At 41.0% G+C, this 27,795-nt stretch overlaps 1 protein-coding gene across 3 annotated transcripts; it reads right to left on the minus strand.

Moving 5' to 3' along the window:
- Window positions 1-137: 137 nt before the first annotated feature.
- On the minus strand, window positions 138-26,893 carry ehmt1a (euchromatic histone-lysine N-methyltransferase 1a). Of its 3 annotated transcripts, none has more exons than XM_034595737.1 (23): window positions 26,736-26,893; window positions 26,051-26,474; window positions 23,614-23,719; window positions 22,396-22,478; window positions 21,842-22,064; window positions 21,535-21,680; window positions 20,980-21,123; window positions 19,685-19,992; window positions 19,513-19,593; window positions 19,313-19,401; window positions 17,502-17,608; window positions 16,676-16,798; window positions 14,791-14,892; window positions 14,570-14,674; window positions 12,982-13,136; window positions 11,691-11,858; window positions 9,296-9,440; window positions 7,672-7,749; window positions 7,138-7,253; window positions 3,807-3,893; window positions 3,628-3,706; window positions 715-890; window positions 138-600 (listed from the first exon to the last, which is right to left on the minus strand). In XM_034595737.1, exons 2-23 carry the CDS (start codon window positions 26,414-26,416, stop codon window positions 495-497), a joined length of 3,093 nt encoding a protein of 1,030 aa, XP_034451628.1. In that variant the 5' UTR covers window positions 26,417-26,474; window positions 26,736-26,893; the 3' UTR covers window positions 138-494. The 3 variants fall into 3 exon arrangements, with proteins under 3 accessions (XP_034451628.1, XP_034451630.1, XP_034451629.1); XM_034595739.1 differs by having other exon boundaries at window positions 26,051-26,463; window positions 26,739-26,881; XM_034595738.1 differs by having other exon boundaries at window positions 26,051-26,484; window positions 26,743-26,873.
- Window positions 26,894-27,795: the final 902 nt, after the last annotated feature.

Here is a 27,795-nt window from a genome sequence, read left to right on the forward strand (position 1 = left end):
GACCCCATTAAACAACACTGAGATGAAGTGGCTCACATTGGGGTTGGTCCTCCCTGATGCTTTAGTGTCTCAGTGAGAGCAAGAAGGAAAGATGTGTCTGAGCGACTCCATAAAAAAAAAAGAAGCATGACAAAATATGGTTTTAAAAGGTTTTTAATTACTAAGTAGACAAGTAGTAAAAGGTTCATAGGAAGGATCAAACTACCAAAAACATTATCTCACTGCAGTAATTCTCAAATACAACTTGTAACAGTATTAAAGAAAAAGTCAGTGACTGTTACAATCTTTAACCTGATCATTGGCTCTTTAAAACTAGCTGGACCTTCTCTCATATACAGTATTTCTGGCTGGTGGCAGGCAGCAGTCTTCATAGAAATAAGTTGCATCCTGGTTCTCACCCAAGTGTCACTCTTGTGTTGTATCTGGCTCAGAGGGCATTGTTTCTGACATTAGACAGGGCCCAGTGGCAGAATGTGTTCAGGCAGAAAGAGAGATCAGTGATCTTCAGTGAGTGCGTGTCTGTAGTGACACTTGACAGAACCACACTGACAGCTGAAGTACTTGCTCTTTACCCTCCAGTAGTGATCACCATAGTCAAACCTGGTGAGAAGGAGACACCAGTCAATCAGATTATCTTCATTTTGACATTTTTACTTCAAAGTTCTTGCCTGAACAGGAAGAGGAAGACAGAAGAGAGAGCTGGGCGTCACTCACCCAATCTGGTCTCCAGCTTTGATGGGCCTACTCGAGAAGAAGGCTATCCTGGGAAAGCGTAGATCCTGGTGCATGGTGAACACCCTCACAGCCAGCAGGTTGGGCTCACACAGATGGTTGATGAAGCGGCCGATGTTGCCAAAAAGTCTTGAATCGATACAGTGTACATCTCCCACCTGCACACGAGGAGAAGCACAAAGAGTCAGACTTCAAGCTGAAGCAGGAAGTGGGTCTGAAAACAGCTGGGTCCTTTATTATTGTCTACCTAAACAGAAGTTTGACTGCTCTGTCGTTTGTTTCCAACCTGTTTGTCTGACTGCTCGTGTTTCTTCTTGTGAGGCTCCACAGTTAATTGAGTGAGTACATTAGAATTACTCATGGAAAAGATGAACAAATCTCCCAAACTCTAGATCTAACCTGGCCTGATTTTTTTAATTTGTACCGACAGAAGGGGTCCTCAGTGGGACACAATGGGAACAATATGGAATGATTATGTTATGTTTCTATTTTAATACAATTTCTTTGGTCTCCTTTTATCCCAACTGTCCCAATGATTGTAGATGATGACAGTCACATCCTCATTCTTCATCGAGTGGGAATAACGAGGCAAAATGGACAAATACGCAGGCTGAAGTTTCACATGTTTGTTAAAGATACTTCAGGAGAACAAATGGCTACCGAGAACTCAAACCTCAGTAATTACGTCAGCGACTAGTCCAACCATCATCAAAACAACCACAGTCTGGAAAACCATGATGACAACACTGATCAGTGTGTTGATGAGCAGCTCTGCAGCGCCACCTCTTGACCAAACACAAGAGCACACACACTCCAGGTGTTTGCCGTTTTCGTGAAATGTCTACCATCTACAGTAGTTTCAGTTAATATTCAGACCACGTCAGCACTTTAATAGTAAAATGTGTCGTAGATTTAATTCTAGATGGAAAAAAATTCCATTTTCCCTCTTCAATATACACTCTATAACTCCTAATGACTAAGTGAGACATGCTTTAGGAAATCAATTAAAATGTAAAAACTAAAATCTCTTAGAAAAGTATTCAGAGTATCATTTCAGTACTTAACAGAAGCTCCTTTTTCTATTATTTTGTGGAAGCTTCCAGTCTTCTTTACACATCTGGTTTTGAGCAGTTTATTTCAGTCTTCCTGACAGATTCTCTCTCACTCAGTCAGACTGGATGAAAATAGTCTGTGAGCTGCATCTTCAGGTCTCGGCACAGATGTTCTATGTGGTTGGACACTCATGGACAGTCAGAGACTTGTCCTGAAGACACTGCACTGTTTGTCAAGTCATTGTCGTACTAAATGGTGAACCTTCTCCTCGGTCTGGAGCAGGTTTTCTTAAAGGACCTTAAAGGGTTCTAGGTCACCTCCCGGACCGAGGCCCATCTTTCCTCCTTCACCCGTTTAGCTGCACGACCTTGTGGTTATGGACGTTCTTTCCAACATCTTTCTATTTCTATTGTGAACTATTTCTTATCAGTTCAATTTGCCAACTCAGGTCAAGTTCAGCGAGATCTCAAGGTAGATTTGAGTTAAAGAGGACTCACCTTCAGTTCGGAGCCACAGAAAAGGGTCTGAATACTTAAACAAGAGATTTCAGTTTGCAATTTTTAATAAATGTCATTATTGTCATTATGGGATACTAAGTGTAGAATGGTGGATGAAAGTGGCACTTTTTTGTATTTATAGTTCAATCTGCAACACAATTTATTGTACTAGAAGTGAACACTCTTTATTAATATTAGAATATGCTAATGTTGTATACCACGCTGCATAAAAGACTAATATTCCCCCTCAGTATGGTTTAGATCAGAATATACAGAATTGTTCCTTTCATAACTCATCATTGTACAAACTCTATTTTCCCGCTCCCATTACAAGAACACAGTGACATTGGCTTCAGTTTATTTTCAAATGGATTAGTTTCAATTGTTCTGACTACTTAAATTACTTTATGGCACCTTTCACCTATAATTCTCAATTGAGACTCTATAAAGCTCTTTTTCTGTCACTACAGTCTCTAAGTCAACAGCGAAAGATTAGACAGTCTTTATGTATAAATCTCCCTGATTGAAATAATCTACCTTTAAATGTTTGATCCATATATTCTTTCCACTTGTTCAAAAATCTCCAGGCTTCTTCTAATAGGATTGGTTGCACATGTTCATACTAACATCTCCATAACTATATTTTATAAACAGTATTAGCTAATACCATCATTGACATTTATACATTTCTATAAACCTTAAATAAAGGCTCTATTTTACTGCTGTGCTTGGGATACGATTTCCTGATGCTGTATCTCTTATCATTAGATATTCATTATTTGTTTGTTACATTTAATAGTCTTATTATTTTTGGTAATTTTCCTGTCTACTTGTTTTTATATTATAAGTATCCCCTCAAAAACGAGATGGTACATCTCAAGGGGTTACACTTAATTAAGAATTTATAACTTGAGACAAAGCAAAACCAAAAAGAAACAATAATGACAATAATGTTGTCTGCAGGAAACTGGACTGAAGACTGATACTGTGTGTGTTTTTTTTTTAAAAATGGTCTGTATTCATATAGAGCTTTTCCAGTCTTGATGACCACCTAAAGCACTAAACAGTTCAGTTTTGCCATTCATATCCATTCATAGGTTAAGGTAAGGCAAGTAGTAACTATGGTTAAAGGTTAGAGGGAAAGAAGTCAATGTAATATCCTCTGACGTCATGGAGACATGACTCTGTGTGTGTGTGTGTGTGTGTGTGTGTGTGTGTGTGTGTGTGTGTGTGTGTGTGTGTGTGTGTGTGTGTGTGTGTGTGTGTGTGTGTGTGCGTGCGTGCGTGCTAACGTGCACGGTAGCCTAGTGCAGCTTTAAATATCCGAGTCAATTTATTCAATCACCTTATTGTCGAGGGTGAAGAGGAAAGAATCGTTCTCCCTTTTGTCAGCCTCTGCGTCAGTGATGATCTCTCCGACGTATCTGTGGAAGAATCAAAGAGCTCAGTGCACAGCTTCTGCTGAATATTTCATGCTGTAAAACACTGAGTGCAGCCCTTTCTCTCATGAGAACCGGTCCTCACTCGCAAATGAATGTTCCTTGAGGGATATCCTGCATGGCCCTCACTCCCCAGCCCATCTTCTGTGTCCTGAAGAGCTGCAGCCGGGCTCTGAAACCAACAACAAAAGGCGGTTATTTAATCCAGCAGCTGACAAAGTGGTAGCACGCTTCTGAGCAACATTAAGAGAAAAGATAGCATTGATTTTATTCAGGAAAACACAGTTTCACAAGACAACAACTTGAGGCAATCCTTTTCCTGGAAGAGAGCATTGATTCTCTTCTCCACTGGCCTGAACCAAAAACCCTGTCTGCATAGACTGTGACACCCGTTCCAACTGAGTTTTCATTTCAAAACAGAACCTACATCCAGACAAGCATTTTAAGTCAGTATCAGAAATAATCTCCATCCATAAAACACACCTGAAAAAGTATATTATTAGGCCATTTACATACAGTGGTCACCATTACAGTGACGTGTGTGCTGCTGTAAACAGGAAGCAGACTGTCTCCTCTGCAGTTGGTTGCTTAGTTACAGAAAATACTACAAATGAGGAGCAATGGTGAAAGGTATGAGCAGGGATTTCTTATCATCGACCAACAAAGAGGTGGAACTGTTACTGACACTGAGTTGGATCAATGTTTTGCATTTTAGCAAACATGGGAAACCTCAGTTTCAAACTAAAACAAGACCAGCAGTGCTTCCAAAAGTCTATGTTCAAAGTGGGGAAGACTGGAGTAGTGTGGACACCATGCGTCAACACAGCAACAGTGATGTTTAAAAAGTAAAACATATGAGTGTGGATGTCAGAGTCCGTCTGTGCGTCTGTCCTCTTACTGTGGCGTCAGTTTTCCTCTTTATATTAACACCATAACATGTGTCACGTGACTTTTCTAGTCAAATCACAAGTGAGCGATCTCCCCTGTGGTTTAAGTTAGGCTCCTCTAATTAGGTCAAGATAAAAAATAACACTGAAGCCGTTTTCTGATCTGAACTCCGAAGAATAGAGTCTGGACTTTCTCTAGAGTTTGCCTTTCACACAAACTCTTCTTCTCTTTTCCCTTTACACATGAACATTGCAGCAGGAGATTCTCCACTCGGACAACGAAGAGATCTCAGGAGCATTCAGGTGAGGGATCGTGCAGCAGGCAGAGGAAGGAAGTAACGTATAAAATCGGCTGCTGAGATCACGTGTTTTTGTTTACAGCATATTGCCCCCGGCATCATCTCTGGCCTCATTAGGACACTGGCCCTTATCAGCAAAAGCTGTCTTGACATCTTTGTGTATGGCACCACTTTTGCATCCTGAGAAAATTGTTTTCCCATTGTTTTTTTTCAGTTTTGTGTCTACATTAACACGCCCTCGGTTGCGGTGAATACTCTGAAGGATCTCCTGCTGTGTTCTCACATCAACTCATTCAGACATTCTCTGAAGTTTTTCCTAGGGGACTGGCTGGAGAAACTCGGACATTTGCATCAAACAGCCCTCCAGAGTATATGTCTGCAGATTATCTGGAGTTCAGGGCAGGGTTGGAGTTACACTGCTATTAGCCACTGTTCTGTCTGTCTCATTAAAGAAGCAACACAAGGAGACATCAGCAGTTTCAACAGATACAAAAACGCTGTTTGTGTGTATGTGTTGAAAAGGCCTCTCATACAAGGTGTAATGATAGACTGAACTGAACTGTGGTTTTCCAATCCCTGATCAGTTCAATGGAGATGAATATGTGGGAATAAGAGTTTATTAAACCACATTTGATATCATTGGAATAAAAGTAAATAAGAGTAAGTAAAAGAGTAAATGGGGCCTACTTCAGTCTGCAGTTAGTGGACGTATCCTTGTCCCTTGTGTATTGTTTTGTTGTTAGATATTAAACTTTAAATCTCGGATGTGTTAAGAGAGCTGGACACTGTGCAGAGAGCTCTGTCGTATCTGCAAATACACAGCCCCCAGTGTCTCATTGTGTTGTTGTGTTTTATGCAGTTACTACACAGCCTTGTGTAAACAACACCCTCAGGACTATCACTTACATCTCATACTATAAAACTAAATAAATGCAACACAATTTGTGATGTGCTTAATAGGAACACATACAGTATGTGGCTCAACATTAATGAAAGTGTATATGATTAAAAGGAAACTTGATTTTATCCTTATCTGAGAAAATCTGAAATATGAAACGGGGTCTGTTAAACTTCTGGTCATCTAGAGCCATATTTCTTCCAAAAGTGCCTCGACCTTTAGTCCCAGGAACATTCTTCCAGGAACTAAAAGGTTCGACAAAGACATTATATAAATCTAGCAACACAACAACAGTAAACATGGAAGAGATTTAAATCGTGCTGCTATTGATCATGAGATCATTTTTGAAAATGGGATTTTACTGACTCAACACTAGAAAAGAGATTACTAACAAAGTATACTCATATAGCTGAAATTAAATTTGATGAACTACTGCAGAGATTGACCAGCTGAAATGAAACACTCAACGAATCAGGCATGTTCAGTGCTGCCAGCTCCACCCAAGCAGGGACTCTGAAGGGATGATTTCCCCAGAACGCAATTAAGACACTGGTCCCTGTGGTGGAAGCGCAGAGAGTTCCTACAAAGGTTCTGTGGGAAAGTTCCTGGAGTGGATCACACAACTTAAAGGCATAGTTCACCAAAAAAAATGTATTCACTCATCATCTACTCACCACTATGCCGATGGAGGGCTGGGTGAAGTGTTTGAGTCCACAAAACACTTTTGGAGTCTCAGGGTTAAACAGTGTTTCAGCCAAATCCAATACAATTGAAGTAACTGGAGACTCCTTCTTCAAACGTATGTTTCAAACTTGTTTGTAGCCTAAAAGTCCACTACGGGAAGTAGCGATGCTAACGCGTACCCCTTGGGCGAGAGCTTGTGTGCAGTGTGTGCATGCGAATGTGAACGCGGCTCCGAGGAGGATATCAGAGGACCGTTAGGCTCAAAACATGGAGTAAATGACGCTGTTTCAAGTCGAATTGGAATGTCGGGGCTTCCGGACACTTGGATGTCAACACAGGAGCAGTATGGAGGGTTTTCCTGGGTTATTATTCTGTTGTTTTTACTTTTCAAAAATTCTGAAACCATTTACTTAAATTGTATTGGATTTGGCTGCAACAATGTTTACCCCTGAAACTCCTAAATGTTTTGTGGACTCAAACACATCTTTGACATAGTGGTGAGTAGATAATGAGTGAATTTTCACTGAAAACTACTGCCGATGCTCTGCATATAATGCCCAGGATTTCAAAGGGACTTTTTTGTTTAGGGAAATAAAACGCTCAGTGGGTTTTATTTGAAAATCAACATCTCAAACAGTGGAACATTACCTCAGTCCATTCTGGACCACTCGGTTCCTGCAGGTCCTCCAGCATGAGCAGGCATGGTTACACTCAAACAGCACTGGGGGCTCCCGCTGAGAGAAGTCCAGAGGCAGTCGACCCTCCTGCACACACACCATCAAGCATGTCATCAGACATCAATATTACATGTTTGAACCTTTAACCCTCTGTTTCTGAACAAAGCTAAAGGAAATTATGGCAATATACAATTTTCAGATTCAAGTCATATTTTTTAGTCCATCTAGTCATCTTTATTTTGTCTATACAAACAAGGCTCAGGATAAAAAACATGATATGATAAAAAATATTGACAGTTACAAGCAGCCCCAATTGTAATCTTGTTATATAAATGATGCGTGTGTGTGTGTGTGTGTGTGTGTGTGTGTGTGTGTGTGTGTGTGTGTGTGTGTGTGTGTGTGTGTGTGTGTGTGTGTGTGTGTGTGTGTGTGTGTGTGTGTGTGTGTGTGTGTGTGTGTGTGTGTGTGTGTGTGTGTGTGTGTGTGTGTGTGTGTGTGAACTTACGCTGTCATACCAACATCGCAGACTGAGCTGACCACACATGCAGGTACTGGATGAGCAGTTGTCTGTACAGCTGCAGTGCTGAATGACACAAATAATGAGTTATAAGAATTCAGGTGTTATATTTTGTAGCTTACACCTTAAATCACTGTATCATATTAAATGTAATTTCAATAAACGACAAGAAAACAGGAAGAGAGAACCTGCTCTTTGAACAAGTAAGAAAAATTAAAAGTTGACATTGGATATTTAGTAAAATTCCAGTTCTTCCTCCTCAGATACGATTAAATTCCCCTACTCATTTACTCCAAAGTCCAAGTGGCAGTCTTAGTAGGTGACACTTTACCATACTGCACAAATATGAAGTAACGTTGCGTTATGTTAGTAAGGTTGCGGCAGCAGTGGGACAATAAGGCTAGTGACATTATATATTTTCTTAATGCAAACATGGAGTGTCATGGAGACACGATGTGTGTGTGTGTGTGAACTTACACTGTCATACCAACATCGCAGACTGTGTGTATGTGTGTGCAGCAACACAAGTGAGTGTGCAAATCAGTATGTTACAACCCTAAGCTCATGTGGGGAAGGGGAATATAAAACCTATATAGGAGGATGCTGCCCAAATCAAAGAGATAAATATAACAAAAAGAGGATTCTAAACCTAGAGTTAACTAGTCAACAAGAAATAGTGAGCAGAAATGGAAACCAGAATCTAATATCCTGGCCCAGTCTCAAACAGTGCACAGTAGTGATAAATCTAACGAATACCTCATATACAACTATCACAAAACTAGCTACCAAGGTTTAGCAGCGGGACGCAAGAGGCATGTCTGAGTACAGCTGCCATGACTGGCAGGTGGTCTGGGTTTAAATACTCTTCAGCTTGCTGGCATCTCAGGGATAGGTGGAGCGGGGACTGGGCCAACCAATCAGAGAGCACACACCAGAAATGAGCAGCTGGCAAAGATGAGGGAAGGACATGCCTTCCTAGCTGCTTCCAACAGCGGAGCAGGTGGGCAAAGAGAAGGGAAGCAAAAGAATCTAACACCACACATTCCCCTGCTTTATTTACAAATAATCAAGACTGTTGGTGAAGACCAAATGATGTTGTTTTTACCCAGTCTGAGAAAAAGTATTTAGAATTTTGCAATCATTGTTATAAATCGAGTATGGACACTGAGAAGCGCAAGGACGCCAGCTGAGTCTGTGACAGTGTGTTTATCAGCATTTCCTATTCTGCCAAATGATTTCACAACACGGAGGAAGCCAACACAATGGTGTGTGATTGTGCAAAGGTCCCCAATTGAATTCCCTAGTAGGAAAGTCCTACTTTCCAAAATTAGCTTGGACCCCTATCACTGCCCATCACAGGAACATTTTGTAATAGTTGTTGGACAACAATGGGGCTCTGTGACAAAAAGGAACAAAATATATCAGGCTTTAGATACACACACAATACTTCTTTGTGGGTGCACTTCATTGTTGGTGTGGGAATTGTTGACAATAAGAAGAATATAAGTTATAACTAGCCCTATTCTTTAAACACACAAAAAGACATCAAAAATGTATTTTTGTCTTCTCTGGAACAGTGTAACAAACACTAAACAGAGAGCTGAAGTCTCACCTGTAAGTGAGTGATGTCCTTGTCTATGTTCAGTGGGGAGGTGACACAGTTGTCGGGTATGTATTTAAAGTTTTCAGGACAGGGCTCACTGTCGACACCATTAACACAGGCGATAGGAACTGCTTCATACCCCCGAGAAATGTCCCTATGAGAAGAAAAAAAGGACTTAGTATGATTCAAATATGTATAATAACAAAAACATATGATACACTGCAGATATACAGAATATACGGTATCTGTATACCGTATGTGAACATAATGTGGAATCTTATATGAGAGAGAGAGAGAGAGAGAGAGAGAGAGAGAGAGAGAGAGAGAGAGAGTTTTTTGATCTATAAAAAACCTACTGTAACACAAAAATCCTGTACAGAGCATTTTAACACCTACTTAAAAACAGTATTAATTATTAAGTCTTTACCTGACACAGAACATACTGAATCATTATAGCACCACTTTTTGATAAAAAACCTCTAAGTAACTCATTCCTTTAAAGAATCTAAAATCAATCCAGACTGTCCTGAGATGAACAGGAAGTGCCTCCTGCCCCTTCCTGCCCTCCACTCTGTTCTTCCTGCTGTAAGTGGACAGGTTGGCCTCTCCTACTATCAGATTTAGGAGCTGCCACTTATACAGGGGCGTCAGTTTTTTATAGCCGACTCCCAGAATAAAGGCAATGTCTCACCAAACCGTTTAAAAAGAATGGTTGGAGTCTTTTGCATTCATAAAAGCAGTGAAAAACAGTCTCTGCCACAATGGACAGTCACTTGAAACTGTGGGATTGATCACAGAGATAACAACATTCACTGCAATGGCACCATGTAGAATCCTCCACTGTAAATCTCCAGTCATTTTCTTTAGAGGTGGTTACAGTAGCTGCTTCAGTGCACTCTGTGATGCACTGTGAGGCTCCAAGTGATTCCTGTCTATAAAACCATTTTCAGTACAATTAAAATCTCCTATTTAATATTAAAAATCCCCAAGACCAACTTTACTTTCTATGGGGCTTAAAACATGCAATCTTGTTGGATTTTTGAGACAATTTTTCTCAATCTGTACACTTCATGGCTGTGTGGCAAGAAGCAGAACAGAAATAAACGTATCGTTCACTACGATCCCGTTCTCCACCAGCGCGTTGGCCTTTTCAGCCCTGTCTACGAAGATGACCACAGCATTGTTAATGCAGACTTAATGCTGCTGTGACCGACCACCTGCCCCACGGCCGGGCTGCACTCCGCCACTGAACATGTGAAGCCTGGTGCCGAGCTTCCTTGGAGGTTTAACAACATCTATCTTGCTGTTTAGCACGCTGCCCAGCAAACACTGGCCAACTATAAACACACACACAGCCCCTGTAGAAACCCCCAAACACCCCTATACATACACATTTACATCTACAATACACACTCTATTGACAACATTTACACAGAAAGATTGATATAGAAAAAGTATTGCTTACAATTAAGATTGAGCGCTCATAAAACACATTTAAGTGAGTAGTATTACTTTAAATGGACCCAAGCAGAGAGGCTGCCCACAGAGAAACATCTTTATCAGCAAGTTCCCCAAATATTCTTCTCCCTAATATTCTCTCCTAGCGTGTGCATTCTCAAGTAAAGAGCTCAAAGAAGAGATGGTTAATATTAAATATGACTATGAAAAGAGGGTTTTAAACTGTTCTGGGTTTTTGTTAAAGCTCAGTTGACCTTTCAGAATCTATTTTGGTCTGTGGCTCTGCCCACTGACCTTTCACTTAACAATTAAATTGCTCAGTTTGGTCACATTCAGTCAGTGTCAGGTGCAGAGGTAGATTGGTTCTTCAGTCGTCGTAGTTTAGTAAGGATGACTCAGCAGAATCAGCAGAGAACTGAAGAAGCCTCTTTGATGGAACATCTTTGTGAGACTATGTGTATCCAGAGCAGCTCTACTTTGGACACAGTTTGTAGAATTAGCTGTTGAACTAACTATTAAAAAAAACTAAAAAACATCTCATACAATAAAACCTGTCAAGATAAATGGAAATAAGAAATAACTTTGCTTCTGTTTATATAAAGGTAACAATTTTCCTCGATTCCCTGACTCTGATACTCTGTTTTTAGAACAAACTTAATAATACATCTATATAATAATATAATATATAATCCCACTCTAATATGATGTCCTATAACATCATACAACCCTACATTGGTCATCATTATGTTGTTTGTCAGAAGTGTTTTCAAAGTGTTTCATAAGAATAAAGTGTAAAGATGCCTCAGCCCACAAAGTAACAGTGCAAACACAAATCACCCAAACAAAGACGAGAGCAGATGGCACCAATGTGTTCACAATAACATGCAAATACATACATGTTACACACAAGCCAACAACAACAACACACGATAGTAGTGCAGTCTACCTGCTGAGCACCCTCTCTCCTCGACAGTCCCTGCCTCTGCGGGCCTCTGTGAGCTTCTTGTTGGTGTTGAGGGCTGTCCACATGTTGGAGCCATAGACGCTGCAATCCAGAGCAGTCTGTCCCTCCTTATTCCTCAGACTGACGTCGGCTCCACGAGACAGAAACAACCTGCACATGGAGAAGTGTAAACTACAAATCTGAGGACTGGGTCAAAGGAAGTCTGACAACAAACAAAGAAAATACAGAAAGTTTAAAAACACAATCAACTGTTGTATCAAAGCGTAGATCAATATGGGAGCTTTGAAGCTAAAGCCAATATCCTGCTGATATCTCAATAGTCAATGTATCCAAGTAGCCAAAAGTATGTGGACATGACAGCCATTGAAGGGGTTATGCATATTTATTATGTCTTGATCTAAATCAAATGTGACCTAAACAAGACTTGACTTTACAACCATGACTTTAAAGGATCCTTTCAATCTCTGTATTCGACTGTATTAAAATATTAAATAGAGCATACAACAGCTTCACTGGCAGCTGTAGAAAGCTCCCTGTGTTCACACAGAGGGTACTTTCTCATTTCAGCAGCAGTCACTCATGTTAAACACATCGACCTACTAATTCCACAAACGTCTGCCTGTCTTTAGAACACATATCTCGTGAACCATCCAACTTATCGGCTTCACGGTTGGCATGTGTATTGAATATGGCCCAGGGGAGTTTAGTGCCGAGTTTGGTGCGATTTGGACATGTGATACATTCAATATTTATACGAATCAAGTAAACAGGGAACCAGCGCTCTGTGGCAGTCAGCAGTGTGCTTTTATTCTGTAGACCAAGTTGGTCATGTCTTCTTCTACGCCCTCAGATGAAGTAAAGATAGGACTGACCGCCAGTTCATTTTGGGTTAGGGACATTTTGGACTAACACAGACATTCACGGGTGCTGATATCCCGTCATGACAACATCTTTCATAGAATACTTTCCTCTTCAGCAAATTGTTGAAGTATGACGAGCAGAATTACAGAACTTTAATTCAATTGCCTACTAGGAGAGGGGGATCTGGGCTGTGTGCCATAAACAGCTGTTTCTCCCCTGCTTTAAAAGCCAGTTTTTCTTAACACATAGGGTAGAAACAATCATTTTAACTTGGGCTGGGCTAAATGGAAAAAATCGTATTGTGCTGCTGCTGCTCCAACACTCTGTGCTGGGTGCGTCAACCTAACTTGACGTCTCTGTCAAAAACGTATGTGTAACCAGAGTGAAACTTGTTTCCGGACCAAACACTCACATCACACACTCCAGGCGGTCTTCTCTGGCGGCGACGTGAAGTGGAGCATCACCATGAATGTTGATGGCGTTGAGGTCACACTGAGCCTCCAGCAGAGCCTGGGCGACGTCATCACAGCCTGACAGAGCTGCCCAGTGTAGGCAGACGTTCTCCTCCTGAAGCAAGAGAACATCACAGGTCAGCACAGACATGGTGTCCTGACAGAAGCAGGGGTTTCACTGAAATGCATATAAACTACAAGTCTATTTCAAACAAACGTTTATTTGTTTTTGGCTCAAAGGCTGTGTTCTACTGTTCTTCACATAGGATCATTTTCAGTTACCCTTTGCTGGAAAGTGTTTGTTGCTGTACCTTCACCTGGAGAGGTGTTCTGTTGGATCAGGTCAGGGGACGTGCTAGGCCCTGTCATAGTTTTTACTCCTTTCAAAACTTGGTTTTTGTTCTTCTCCTGCCAAGATTCTTGAGATGATTTCACATTTGTTACATTTAAGTTTCATTGTTGGATTTGTAGTTTCAATATAGTCTGTCTAACCCGTTTGTTTGTAACTAAACATAAACAATGTAGGGCAGTGTTTTAAAATACACTTAAAACAACACAAATATTGTAAGATGGTACAATGTTAGACCAGTTATCACTTGAGTGATGTTGCACGTGGTGTACTCAGTTTTACTGAATATGGTGTGTAACATGGCTAACTGGTTCCCAGCAAGTTCAAGTGATAGGTGAAAGAAAAAATCTGTATTGACAAGGAAGAGATGATTTCTAGCAGTTTATGTCAAACTCATAAAATCCAAATGAGCTGAAACTTAATTTTTAAATAATCTTTTTAAAAACCTGTAACTTCTCTTCTTACTAAAGAAACCCCTTGGATTAGAGGTAAAATATGGTTAAATATCAAGTACCTACAACGAAGACCAGTTTCCCTTGATTCAACGTTGACTGTGGAGGGACGAATGAACTTAACTCTTTGTTAACCTTTCCAGATTCATGCAAAAGTCTTGATTTTAGGTCTTCTTAACATCAGCCAATGTGTCCTGCTCATAACAAACTCTCTAACATACATCTCCAAACAGTCTGCAGGTTTACTGAACCCTGACTCAATTAGATTTTGTTCATATGTTTGATCAAACCAACACTGTGAAAGTTTGAATGACTTATTCAATACAGACAGCAACAACACAATGATTTGACAAGTAAAAATAGATCTTAAAAGACCAATCTAGACAAACACGCAGACAATTCCAAAGGCTTCACTTACTTCTTGTTGCCACTTTATCTAAACAGCACATTGATACAGATATGAAACCTTCCTGTTGGATAAAACTAAACTTTTAATTATCACATAAAATAAGTCAGGTCTACTTCTTATTCTTTATCAAGGTGACACAGCACCCGCTGCCCTTCTGGCTCTCCAGTGTACTTTATTTAAATTTTACTGTTCAGTGGTAAAAAAAAGAATATAATGCACCCCATGAGATTAAACGTGTCAGAGAGCAAGCGAGCGTGTGTGTGTGTGTCTGTGTCTGTGTGTGTGTGTGTGTGTGTGTGTGTGGTAGAGTTGTGAAACTTTGTGTCTGGTGAACTGACCTTGTCTCTCATGTTAACATCGGCCCCTCTGTCCAACAGCAGGTGGACCAACTCCTTGTGCTTGTACTCGATGGCCCAGGTGATGGGAGTCCATCCCCCGTCATCCTGCACAGACGCGAACCGCAAAACTCACGCAAACAGTGACACCAACACATGACTGCCTCACTTGCCCAGCATTATCTTTTTACAGCAGTTAGTGGATGCACTGATGTATGTTTTACCTGACAGTTGATGTATTTGGATGCCTTGGAGAGTAGATGATTGACTATGTCATAATGTCCCAGTTTAGCTGCCAGATGCAGACAGGTGAAACCCATGATATCCTGGGATGACAACATGATGCACATTGAACAACACTGCACTGCAGCAGCCACTGTTAGAGTTCACAAGAAATGACATTTGATTGGTTTGGACTGCATGGGACATGTTGGTAAAACAGGATATGAGGACGAGAAAGATGCGTCTAACATTTCAGAAATGTTGTAAATCAAATTCTCTCTCGAGCTTGGTTAAGGCCTAGAGGTGACATGGTCACAAAATGTTGTATATTTAACAAAATGATCCCTTAAAGAACTTTCAGACATGCACTGAACTCCGAATACTCTCCTGACATTCTCCTGAGGAGCTGTATGTGCCTAGTTTCTCCAGCCAGCCCCTAGTAAAAACTCAGCAGAATGTCTGAATGAGCCGAGGTGAGAACCCAGCAGGATTCACTGCGAGCGAGTATGTGTGTTGATGACGTTTCTAACACGCAACAAATTCAAAAAACTAAACAAATACAAATATCTCATAAAGAAATTGGAGCCATACACCGACTAAGATTCCAAGAGAGCTTCTGGAGATAAGGGCTGATGCCTGTGTCAATGTGCTGTGCCAACCCTCCCCTGAACGCTTTGGAGATTTCTATGTTGTTGTGAACGCATCTTACTAAGGAATGTACTGCTGAGATGTTCGTGTGTGAAAGGCAACCTCTCACACATTCTCAACATTCTCCAGAGGTCATGTCTGAAAATGGCTTTAATGATCTAATGTATATAAGGACTCTATATACTTATACTCTACCATGTCTCTATCATGTATTGCACTTACAAAAATCATATTTACAGGCTACACTAATCAATTTTGTTACAGTAACAACGGATCAAATAAATGTTAACGGTGTCTCTGTTGGTGACAAGCCCGCAGAGAAAAATGTACATTTTAGCCTCTTTCAGCTAAGGCTAGCTGGGCCTCATGCAAAAACATTCTGTCCTTCTTTGTTATTGAACAAGATCCCATCAAATTCTTTTAACTGGACAATCGTTCAGCTGAGGCCCTGTTCAGAACTGCTAACATCCGTCTCAGGTGATCTGATTACAACTGGTCCCTCAGGTTCTTCCACATGTGTGTGAACTGATGAACTACTTGATACTGGATCTGAATAGGGCCAAAGAAAGCCATGTGATATTTGGTCATAAGCCTAACAAAGCTCTGAAAACTGACATATATGGACACCTGTTACCACCATTTGTGGGAAGTTCTTATCACAGAAAATGTTGAACAAAAAGAAAAGTTGCACTGAACAACATTTTAAGACATTTTGTTTCTCTTTGTTCTGGTTCATTTCATTTAGTTAAAAGCATTTTACGATATCAATTCTGGTACATTTTACACATTTGTTGACGTGTCTGTGATTATTTCATCTGATTCTATTGCAAATCTAAATATCTGACAGGCATGCTGTCTGTGACTTAAGCGGTCAGTAACACTGCCTTCTTTCTTTCCAATTTCTCTACATTGTCACTTTGTCTGATGTTGTGTTGTCCTTGAACCAGTTCAACTGTAATCCTAATAATGTTCTTTTGTCTTCTTTGATCATCCAAATAATCTCAAGCAAAACTCTGTCAATCTAAAATGGTTTGGTTTCAGTACATGTCATGAGTCAAACTCAACAAGCAAACTAGAAAAAAAAAATTTCTGGTGGGAAAAAACAATAATAATTAGGTGATTTGCAGCAGTTGATTGAGTGAGATTGGACAGAGTGATGGATGAAGAAGCAGAGTCAGACATGAGCTCACATCCTGCTGATAGGAGAGATGTTCCAACTGACAGAGTGTGCCCACCCACCTTGTGGCTGATGGCGGCTCCAGCTCTGAGCAGATACTTCACTGTGTCCAGATGGTTGCTTTCACAGGCCACCATCAGTGGTGTTCTCTGCTCCTCATCAAACATGTCCAGGTTGGCCCCAGCCTTTGTGTTTGACACACACACACACACGCACACGCACACACGCACACACACACACACACACACACGCACACACACAAAAACTTTTTTTAATTGCCAATAAGAGCTCTGCACCTTTCATGTATTGTGTAATACAACACAGGTAGCAGTAATAATGCAAACTGGGTTAGGGACTGGACCACAACATGAACATCTCTCTCAAATATCACCCTCCCATCTGTGCTTTCAAACTGATAAATAACTGAATGGATACAACAATGAAACCACTATTGGAATGAATGTAGCTTGTTTCATTCCTGCTGAAACTAGTTGTTACAGACACAAATCAACACAGTTTCAAACCTACAGTCACCTGTTGCTGTAACCTTGGATTATGCAAACAGGATATGCTCTCTTTTACATCCGCCTCACAACTTGTCATCATTTTATTTTTACCAAAATGTAATCTTTTAATAACCTCACTGACATTTATAAATAACTCTCTGAATGTGTATTCATGTCATCCTGATGACTTGCCTGGAACTCTAAATATAAACATGGGTGTTAGCTAAACAATAGAGGTTGCAAAGATTAAATGCTTTTAACCCAAGGCCTTAAGGTAGAGAAGCAAAGATACATCCATCTGGGAGTTGATGGCCAGTGAGAACTGATTTTCCACTAAGAAATACTGCTGTATCTACTGTGGTGCAGCCACAAGTCTTCTCACCTGAACCAGCATGTGGCAGATCTCCTGGTGACCCTCGGCAGCTGCTGCATGAAGTGGAGTCCGTTTGCTTTGGCCCTCCATCAAAAAGTTGGGGTCCTTTCCAGCAACTGTAATATACAAAGGTTAGTGAAACAGTGCAATAATACAGATGATAAAATGTATGCACTCATCCTTCAGGATGTATAACATCCTGCAGATACAGGTACAGATTCACTTGATGTTCAAACAGTAGAAAGATGAAAACATGTGAAGTCAGTGACTTTGACTGGTCGGATGACTTGCCATTTCTGCTGAGGCTGCAGATGGTAGAGTCACAATCTGGGGTCAACAGCATTAATCCATGATGAACCCAACATGCCTTGTGTCTAGTCTAGTCTGCTGGTGGTGTGATGATGTGGGGGATGTTTCTTTGACACAATATCACAGTCTATCTGAGACCCCATTCACACCTGGTATTAGCATCTGTCCTGAGTGATGTGATCACATGTGGTCAGCACTGAGTACAGGTCTGAATGCACCACAATGTGTCCTCAAAAGTGAGAGAGATCCAATGACCCAGACCACATTCGCCGGTGGTCTGGACACATGTCGCCACATTCTTCCTTCAAATGCATGCTGAGCGCATTTGAAGGAAGAATGTGCCTACTCTGTGGACATCCTACAGTTTCACAGGGAATCCAAAGTATTTTTACTTTTCTCAGTTCTCATACATTGATTGATTTGTGGCCATCACCACATAATGATTAGGATGATTATCTTTCTTCATAGTAGATCTTCAACTTGTTGATTCACTCAGCACCACCTGGCTGTTCTCTCTCTTTTTGATCCCTCACTTGAGCTGACACACAGACAAACAAGCTGTGTTTAATTCGAAGGCCGCATCCTTTGGAGGCTGCATTTGAAGAACAATAGAGTCACAGCAGCCCGACTGGACTGTCCCTATTCCAAGGCTTCTCTGAATGCGGCCGACATTTAAGTCCTTCCACCCCCGAGCAACGGAGGCTTGACCAAGTGGATCCTTCTCGGCCCAACCTGTCTCATGATACACTGCGTTTCAATGACTAACTGTTTTTCAAAAGAGGTTATGGCGGCAGCAAGCGAGGCGAAAACGCCAGTTTTTAAATCAACCAAAGAACGTTCTCGTCTGTGGCCGGAACAAGGACTGCACTGTTTTATTTTGTTTTGGACAGTCTATGCAGCCGACAAAGGATGCAGCCAAGCCAACGTTGACTTTGTAGACCAGGTCCCAGGGAAGGATGCGGCCCCTGAATTGAGACAAAGCTACACTGACCCAAACAGTGACAATGGACACAACTGTATACTCTGGGTAGACTTGGTCAAAATGTATTTTGGTCTTCACAAACAGGAAGTGAGATCACATCACAAGTGGTCACAGGAGACACATTTAGGACACATTTGAATGGCAGGTGTGAACAGAAGAACTTGTGATCAGATCTCTCAAGAAGGATGTTAATACCAGGTCTGAACATGTTCCATGACCATGTTCATCCCTTTATGGCAACAGTTCACCATCTTCGAATGGCTACTTCCAGCAGGCTAATGCTCCATGTCACAGAGTCAAGGTGTCAAACTGGTTTCATAAACATGAAAGTGAACTTCAGAGACCTTCCCACTCACCAGATGTGAATCCAGTACAAGCTTTGTGATGTGGTTGAACAGGAGATTGGAATGAATGTGCAGCAAAACTGAGGGAGGAACTTCCCTGTATTACTTAGAATGGTGCTCCTAATAAAGTGCTCTGTGTGTACATGTTCTTTAAGTGAAGCCACTTTCTGTGATATTTGAGTTACCTAAGAGATGGATGACCTTCTGGAGCTCTCCTTGTTTTGCAGAGATGTACAGCTGTCTGGTGGGGTACTTCACTTTCTTTGGTTTCAGGCTAAAAACAATAAAAGGTCTCTATTAATTATTTACATTTAAGTGCACACTGTGGTGCCGTGCTGCACTTTCTTTGCAAACTGATATCAAAATATTTCATGGTTGACCTTACTTCTCATCATCCAGTGCAATGAGGATGCTCTCTAGGGACTCTTTAGGTCTCTCTGCAGCACAGACAGTCTCGCCCTTTAACCTGGAGAGAGACAGCAAACAATACGCTTCATTTGACCCCAGTTGTAATAAACTAGAGTGATCTATATATACTTAATAGTTAAGTGACTTACCTGCTCGGGCTCTCATTTCTGCTCCTCTGAGGTTCGCTGGTCTTCTTAGCTCTGAGTATCTGTGGAACAGCAGGTGTGGTTGGAACCGAGGGCAGGTTGGCAACAGTGGGCACAGCTGGTAGTGACAACCTGGGGTTGGATCTGGGTACAGAGGGCGACTGATCAGCGTTTGGCACCGTGACCTCCTTTGCACCAGTGGCATCCTCTCCACAGTGGGGACAAAACCTGCAGTCCTTCAAGATGGAGGCACAGTCGCGGTGAAAGCGGTGTGAGATGCTGCCATATGGCCTGCACTCCATGAAGGTGCCCTGAGGGACAGACCAGGAGGAGAAATTCAATCTCTAAATATTCCAGGCATTCAAATTTTCATTGTTTAATTTTCTTAACATGGTAAAAACAAACATGACATTTTCTTTTCAAAAAATAATTCACGGATCTTTATTTAAAAAAAATCGGACATCTTTAGGCGACTGATATTTTTTGACGTGTGCAATTGGGTGCAGATCCAAACAAACATCTCGATCTAGTGAATTGAAATGTGCTTTCATGAGAGCACTGTAGAGTCTTAGAGGAGACAGCACTCTACTGAGAATTGTTCTTGTTGAAATATGTTTTCAGTTGAATCATCATTATTTCGTAAGGTTGGATTCCCTCAACCACCACTTAAAGAGACAGGAGTTTAAACCTTGTATGTAACACTTTCTTAAACAGAGAAAAAAATGCTTATCTGGGCAGAGATGATTTTAGTAGATGATTTAGCAGTTTTAAAACCAAACCCTATTAATGTGGACACATCCACTGACGTGGACAGGGCGATAGGAGGACTACGGCCGATCTTGCAGCTGATTGGCCTGCTGCTTCAGATAAAAGGACCCAACATGGCTGAGATCGAGCTACAAAGGGACACTCATCTCCCTCCTCTCCCTACTGGCCCCATCATGTCTTAGTTCTTTGTAACTTGTGTATGAGTTCTCTCCATGTCTGAAAACCCAGCCTTTGACCAGTCCCCTGACCAAGATCAAATCTGACCAAGATGTTACTTAGTAATAGGGTTGGGCGATATGGAAAATATGGAATCTCATCACAGTAATTTTTTTCAGATCAGTCGATATTGATATAAGATTAGTAGTATTACCCGTCTTTCTGGGAACATGCTTTCGACACAATTTGCAGTGCACGCTACTTTAAATAGCCCAAATATCTCCACACTACCGAATTCCTTGGATCGGTCCACTGTGATGTCTCCTTCAGTATTTTGTAGTAATGTCAGCTTGATGTGTTTTGTTTCCACTCACCGCTCTGCAGAAGAGTCCACAGCCGGGGCAGCACTGGTGTTTAACCATGCCAGCCCTGTGGTCCTCACACAGAACCAGTAGATGGACTGTGTTGGACGGCCGCATCATTTCCTGCTTCATCACTCGCCTCGGACACCGACTCAGCTGTGGAGAAACAAACAAGTAGATGTTCACAAAAAATAACAAAAGGTGTGTGACCAAGAGGGTTACAACATCATTGGTGCATTTGGACTAATAACATGAAATACAGATTAATACCAAATAAACCAGCACCAGATTTAATATTGATCACTTAGATCCTACAAATATTTCTATTGTCCTACTTATAGAGCATTTCCTTGATTCCAACATTAGATGCAGCTTTAGATCATACACACACACTTAACCTCAATCTCAACTGTACACCTGGTGAGTGATCAGGAAAGCCACCCTGATCAAAGAGGACCCATCTCACCCCCTCCACCAGTCCTTCCAGTTACTGTCTGTCTGTCTGCCTGCACATCTGACTGCAAAGTGATACACTGTAGTATTTTTGTTAATTCAGATGATTATTACCATTCCATCCATGCTCTCCATGGCCATGCAGTTCTGATCAAATGTGGCCAGGCCGCCTCCACAGTAAGGAGTCTCCATACGACAGCAGCACAGAGGTAACTCCTCAGCCAGTTCGGTTTCTGCCACCTCAGAATCTGCTGCTACACGCACACGCACACACACACACACACACACACACACACACACACACACACACATCAATATTTTACTACACAAAACAACCAGAAAGTGACCTGTATGAAGTGAAAGGGGACCTTGTGAACTGAGGTGATCATAGATAAATTGCAGACGGAGATGCTATAATCACCTGACTGGGGAGGAGAGAGAAGCTCTTCCTGCGCTTTCAGGTCTAGACAGTCCAGAGCCAGCTCTGTGTACTCGACATGGCTGCCTTCTCCTGGTTCTGCTTCGTGCAGAGACTCAATTTTGACAACCGTTTGTTCTGCGACTGTAAGGACCTCTGTGGCAGTCATTGCTTTTTCATCTGCTGCAGCTCGGCTCTTCTCCACACTAGCTCCTGGCTCCTCTTTCTGCATAAACAGAGGCGTGACATCTGTATAAATTAGGATTCCACCCCCAAACAAACTGGGTCACCTTCTAAACTTATCAAGACTTTTAGATTAAAAGGTTTTTTAAACCATGTACTGTTATAGCTTCTACAACAAGAATGTTAGAGAGTGTAAAACAAGAAACTGGTTCCCAGGATGGGCAGGTATTTGAATACAGTGCACATTTTACATAGTCTTACTGTTAATAACTTTTCCTATTTGGTCACATTACTTTTCAATTTCTGAACATGGCATCAAGGGCATGGCATCCTGTTTGACATACAGGAATGAATAAATAATTAAATGGACCTGCCTTCTCCTGCTGTTTAATGGGCTTGGCTTTCTTTTTGGGGACCAAGTTGTACATTCCCATCTTCCTCTTCTTCCTCTTCACAGCTAGAACAGCACACAGAGCAAGGTCAGACAGAGGCCACAATCCCTTGTCAGTAAATACTCACATCTTAAAATCCTGTCACCCAAAGATACATGTTACATCAAGGCTCCACTGTACTGAAACTTATTATTAGCACATGAGAAAAACTGATTACACACAATATTATTTGACAAAACTACTAACTACAAGGACAGGGCAAGTAGTAAAAACAAAAAGAGACTGTACACTACTTTGTGAAGAAAGTTCATGTATTGGTCCATAGTATAAAGGGAATCAGAAGAAAAATCCTTTATCCAATCATAAATCAGGAAATAATATTCGGCCTGAGTGATCCCATCACAAGCAGACAGCTCAAAGTACAGAAGGGCATCAAGACACATTGACCACATATTTGAGATCAGATCACTCAGACCACATTCAGAGGTGGGGTGGGACTCCCGGGTAGGACCACCTACTCAGATGACGTCCTCTGACCCACTACAGTTTCACAATTAACCAAAAGTATTTTTTTCCACTTTCTTCGCTTTCTTCCAAAGGTATGCTGGGCAGTCTTTTTATTGTAACAAGATTATTTAACAGGGTATTAAAAGCCTCATTTGATTTTATTGAATAAACTAACTGTCAATGTAAAAAAAATACTTTCTTATATTAAAAAAATGATGATGCACTCAAACACTAAACATCAATGATATATTCTGCTCTAAAAAGGTGACATTTCCCAGTGTGGGTTCAATAAAGCCGTCTCATCTCATCAGTAGAACATCTATATCACTGCAGCTTCAAATAAGGAGACTTCAGCAGCTAAAAGGAAAATGAATCTCAACTTTTAAGAAATCTAATGTAAACACAGTTTATTGCCATTCGATCTGATTGAAATAAGTAATCAGATTACTATAAATTAATATGAATCACTTCAAATGCAACTTTTGGAGACATTCTGTGAAGACGCTGCATGGATGAGCATGTTTTTAGCTCTTTGCTATATACACACACATAATATCCCTCTATCCATGGTTACAACTATACTTCAATCATACAATCCAAAGCAATGTTGGTGATGCTGTAGCAGCTGCTTCTGCTTCCTGCTTTGTATATGGAATCGAAATAATAAAGTTTGTAAATAAAGAATGCGCTAACCTGGTGGACGTTTGGCAGAGGTGGAGGCAGCTCTCCTCTCTTTGCTTTTGCCTTTGTGGCCGCGACTAAGCTCTGTGTGGAGAGGTGGTGCCTTCCTGCTCGCAGGCTTTGAAGAGAAAAATGCAAAAACAAAGCAGTTAAATTTAACTTCATACATATATGTGGTATCCTGTATGCACAATAATATATAAATCACATTATTATTCAAATACAAACAGTCCACTGTCCATCAGTCCAATACAATGCAACCTTAAGCTGACTCTGCCTTTAGTGAGAAGTATGACTTCGCACTTTTCTCAAATTGAAGCCCTTCCTTATGATGCTCTCTTTATACAGCAGTCTTTTCACTCTGACAATTTTCTGATCAACTGGGCAGCTTCATTTCTTTGTCCAAAAAATGTTCTTCCTGTGTAGCTCAAGAGTCATTTCAAGGCCCAGGGGTCTCATTTATAACCTCACTAACAAACACCTCGATGGCAGTGTCAGAAAGTTTCACTTCCTCTTCTCATCGCTTGATGCCGTGACTCTGTCATGACTCGCCATGGAAACAATTGGTCAGCAGGATCATTTAATATTCATGAGGTGCTTTGCATTGACCATTTATGGTTGAAAGTGGGCGTGTAGAGGGCGAAATATAAGGCAGATCCACATACGAACGTTTCCTGGTGGACTGTGATTTATAAAGTGAACATTGCTTTCAGGTGTGCGTGCGCACGGTTTTATAAATCAGATTTTTTTTTGCGTACGCCATTTCCGGCTTTTGTGCGCACATTCACTTTTAGTATGAATTCTGCGCGCTGGTTTATAAATGAGTCACCTGTCCTTTTTAAATCTACAGTGCATGATTCCTCTTGTTCATATAATTGGTGGAACCAACATATTGTTTTAAAGTTGTGATTAAATTGATATTCTGCAGTGGCCAGAAGACTGTATAGTAAACCGGCACCATCACTTATTTGTATGCTGGATTAGATCAATCTACTTGGGTAAACTGTTGAGGGAATGATCTGCGCGTGGATTATAAAGAAATATGACGTCACAGAAGTAGAAAAGAGTCTAACACAAGCTTTTTTCTGAGCTTTTGTGTCACAGGGATTATTTTCACTTACGTTTACCTCATCATTAAAAACTTTGGCCACATTTAATATGAAAATCTAACATGGTAACATAATATATATAAAACATATATTCATATATATATATACATACGACTTTGTCATATATATATATGACAGAAAGTAATTGAAAGCATAATTTGTCATATATAAACTTGACGTCATGCTGGGCACTACCATGCTGGGAATTATTTGGGTCCAGGATTTTCCCTTTGAATAGTACTGCAGGCTGTTCTCTCCTGTTTTTATCCATTGAGTGATATCTCTCAAATTAAACCATTTATGTCTGCCACTGACCTGGAGAAAGTTATTTATGCCTTTGTTTCAACCTGTCTGGAAGATAACTGGAACTGCAAATATTCTGCACTGAGTAAAAAATCACTACATCATCTACAATTGCAACTGCTTGCCTTTTATCTAGAAGTACGAGAACACATGCACAATTCCAAATTCAGCACCCTTTCATTGAACACAGTTCCAAATCCCTTCAAAAGAACAAAATGGATTAGTTCCATGTTATATCTCTGACCAGCTCAGTCCAAATGTCCAAGCACACACACTGAGATCAGCAGAAAAAGCTACACTCACAGCTTCTCAGTCTAGATGTGCTACTGAGGTTGACGACGCATTTCGCTGTCGTGGCAAAACTGGTTTCTCTTCTCTTTTAAACATCAGCCAAGGGACGCTTAACTGACTTCTAAACAACATCACTTTTATGATTTTACATTTTAAAGTATTTGCTGATTTTTAAAATGCTTGTTTAGAAAAGTGCCACACAAACACAAGTTGTTATTTAATATAAGCAATACATGCACTTGGATTATTGAAACTATGAGCATGGTTTAGGCAAAAGGTTTATGTTGTATATCCTGGAATGTGCATCCTTCTAAATAAAAGCACAGAAATTATATGATGCTGTAATAGTCAGACAAGCTTAATGCATGCACAGACTAATACATGTTTCATTACATCATGTGAGCCATTATCTGTATGTCTCTGTTCTTCTCTATTCTTCCCATTTTGAAACAAAGACTTTGTGCCTGACTGTATATGTGCAACACACTGGACACATGATAGGTGGTGTTCTCATTTTCCTGACATAATTGATTAATCTGTGCCGTCATTTTAAGATAAACAGATTGAATAAATACTTTTAAAAAGGTCCATGTCAGAATTCCTTACTTACAAAAACTCTTCCTCGTGTTATATAACAGATTATTACTCCATGCACACAAACTGACAGTGGCCGACAGATATCCTCACAGAGAATTCACCTTGTGGCTGAGGTTTTACAAATGGTCTGGTTCATTTGGTGTGTTTACCTTGACAACAAGAGGACTTGCATGTGCTTTTTCCTCTGTCTTGGTCTTTGCAGAGACTGAGCTCCCAGCAGCAGCAGCAGCAGCAGCAGGTCTCTCCCTGGCAGCCGGGCCACTCTGACGCCCAGGTGTATCCGGGATCAGGCCACCAGGAGACGCCATCAGTTTCCCAGAAGCTGCTCCTGCTCGTTTGCCGCTGAGTGCGCCATCGCTGCTGACTATGGGCGAGCTGTGGAAGGGTGTTATCTTAATTTTGGATCTTTGACCACTTTGTGCTGCTTGGCCCTTGGCACCCATGGGTGTTCCGGCAGAGGGAGCGGGGGGTCTTCTGCCCGGCCCAGGCCCCTCACTGGCTCCGCCGCGATCCATCGCCGTCCCGAGGGGCTGATGGTGGAGGCTGGTCACAGTGTGGGAGGCTCAGCAGCACCTGAGGACCGGAGAGAAGTTCTGCTCCAACATTTAAAACTTCAGGTCAAGCCACACAGACACTCTACGGTGAAGTAAATGAACATATGAAGACCTGTGTCATTACTGAGCAGCATTTACAGTACGTGCATCTGCAGGCAAGACAATGAGCCGTGCACCCAAACTAAAGTTACATCCTCAGCTCTCAGTGAAGTTTGCAGGAGGGCAGAGCTCCGCCTGGCGGAGCGGCAGTGAGACTCGTGTGAGACACAGACCGGCAGACATTACCGACAAGGTGAACCGGGACCGTGGAGAGAAGTTGAGGCGGATGAGTTTCCTCCAACCAGCGTCAGTCAGTCGGTGAAGCTGAAGCCACGGACCCGGGGAGGATGGGGAGGAACAGACAGGAAGAGCAGGGTTTCCATTTCCGCCTCCCTCCACCACAGCACCCAGGAGGAAGAAGACCCGCCCCCACCCTGCCTCTGATTGGTTTAGGTTTAGATATCACATCGGTGATTGGTTAATGGTAGGAAAGACGAAGAACCTTTGAAAGAGACAAAACAATAACTACATCGTCCTTTATGAGTAAGTTAGCTCTAGCTACTGGCTAAAAACAACGGTAATCACAAAGTTTTAATTTAAATTAATTTTAAAGCAATTTGAAGCGCGATAACTGGTAATACATAACAATAGATTGGAGTTGAGTAATGGCATTAGAACGAAAACGGAAGTAAGTAACAAGGAATCCTCTTTTCGTCATCTGATGCTTTGGATCAAAGATATTTCTTTATTAAAAAACAAACTAAAAGTAAATTATCGAAATGCGAGGACTAGTAGTTTTTGTATCTCTCTTAAATTAAATTATATTAAAAACTATTTTAAAGGTCTTAATGTAACGCTCCACTCTCAGGAGAAGTGATCACACATAATAGAGAAAACAAAGCAAGCAAGTTTTTCAAGTTTGATTTATCTAAATCAGCATATTTTTCTAAACATTTTCAGAAAGATAATATATATTTTTCTAATATAAGAATGGACCATTTTTCAAATCTTTAATAAAAGTTATTTCCTGTACACTGAAGATAACAGATTTATAGCAGAGACCAGGTCGACAAAAAGACAAACTACTGGCAATTGCACGGAAGAGAATAAACTAAAATACATAAAAGACAAAGTCCCTTTTTATTGATTTCTAACTAGCAACCTTTAATTGTGACTAAAGTACTGGTGCTGCTCTAAATTAGCCTCTTCCACTGATCTGTTATGATATATGACATCAATGTGTATACTGCATGTATGTCTTGTAGCTGGTCAAGGTGGAGCTGTTAAATACAATATGTTCA

Source organism: Hippoglossus hippoglossus, chromosome 9 (assembly GCF_009819705.1).
Source record: "Hippoglossus hippoglossus isolate fHipHip1 chromosome 9, fHipHip1.pri, whole genome shotgun sequence".
NCBI lineage: Eukaryota > Metazoa > Chordata > Actinopteri > Pleuronectiformes > Pleuronectidae > Hippoglossus > Hippoglossus hippoglossus.

Excerpts from the sequence above, each read along its gene's own strand:
- ehmt1a (XM_034595737.1), bottom strand. The coding sequence starts at position 26,416 with ATGGATCGCGGCGGAGCCAGTGAGGGGCCTGGGCCGGGCAGAAGACCC. Across the intron at positions 23,720-26,050 it reads CAAGTCCTCTTGTTGTCAAG|CCTGCGAGCAGGAAGGCACC; the intron begins GTAAACACACCA and ends TTCTCTTCAAAG. Across the intron at positions 21,681-21,841 it reads TCTCTCTCCTCCCCAGTCAG|GTGTAGCAGCAGATTCTGAG; the intron begins GTGATTATAGCA and ends GTGTGCGTGTGC.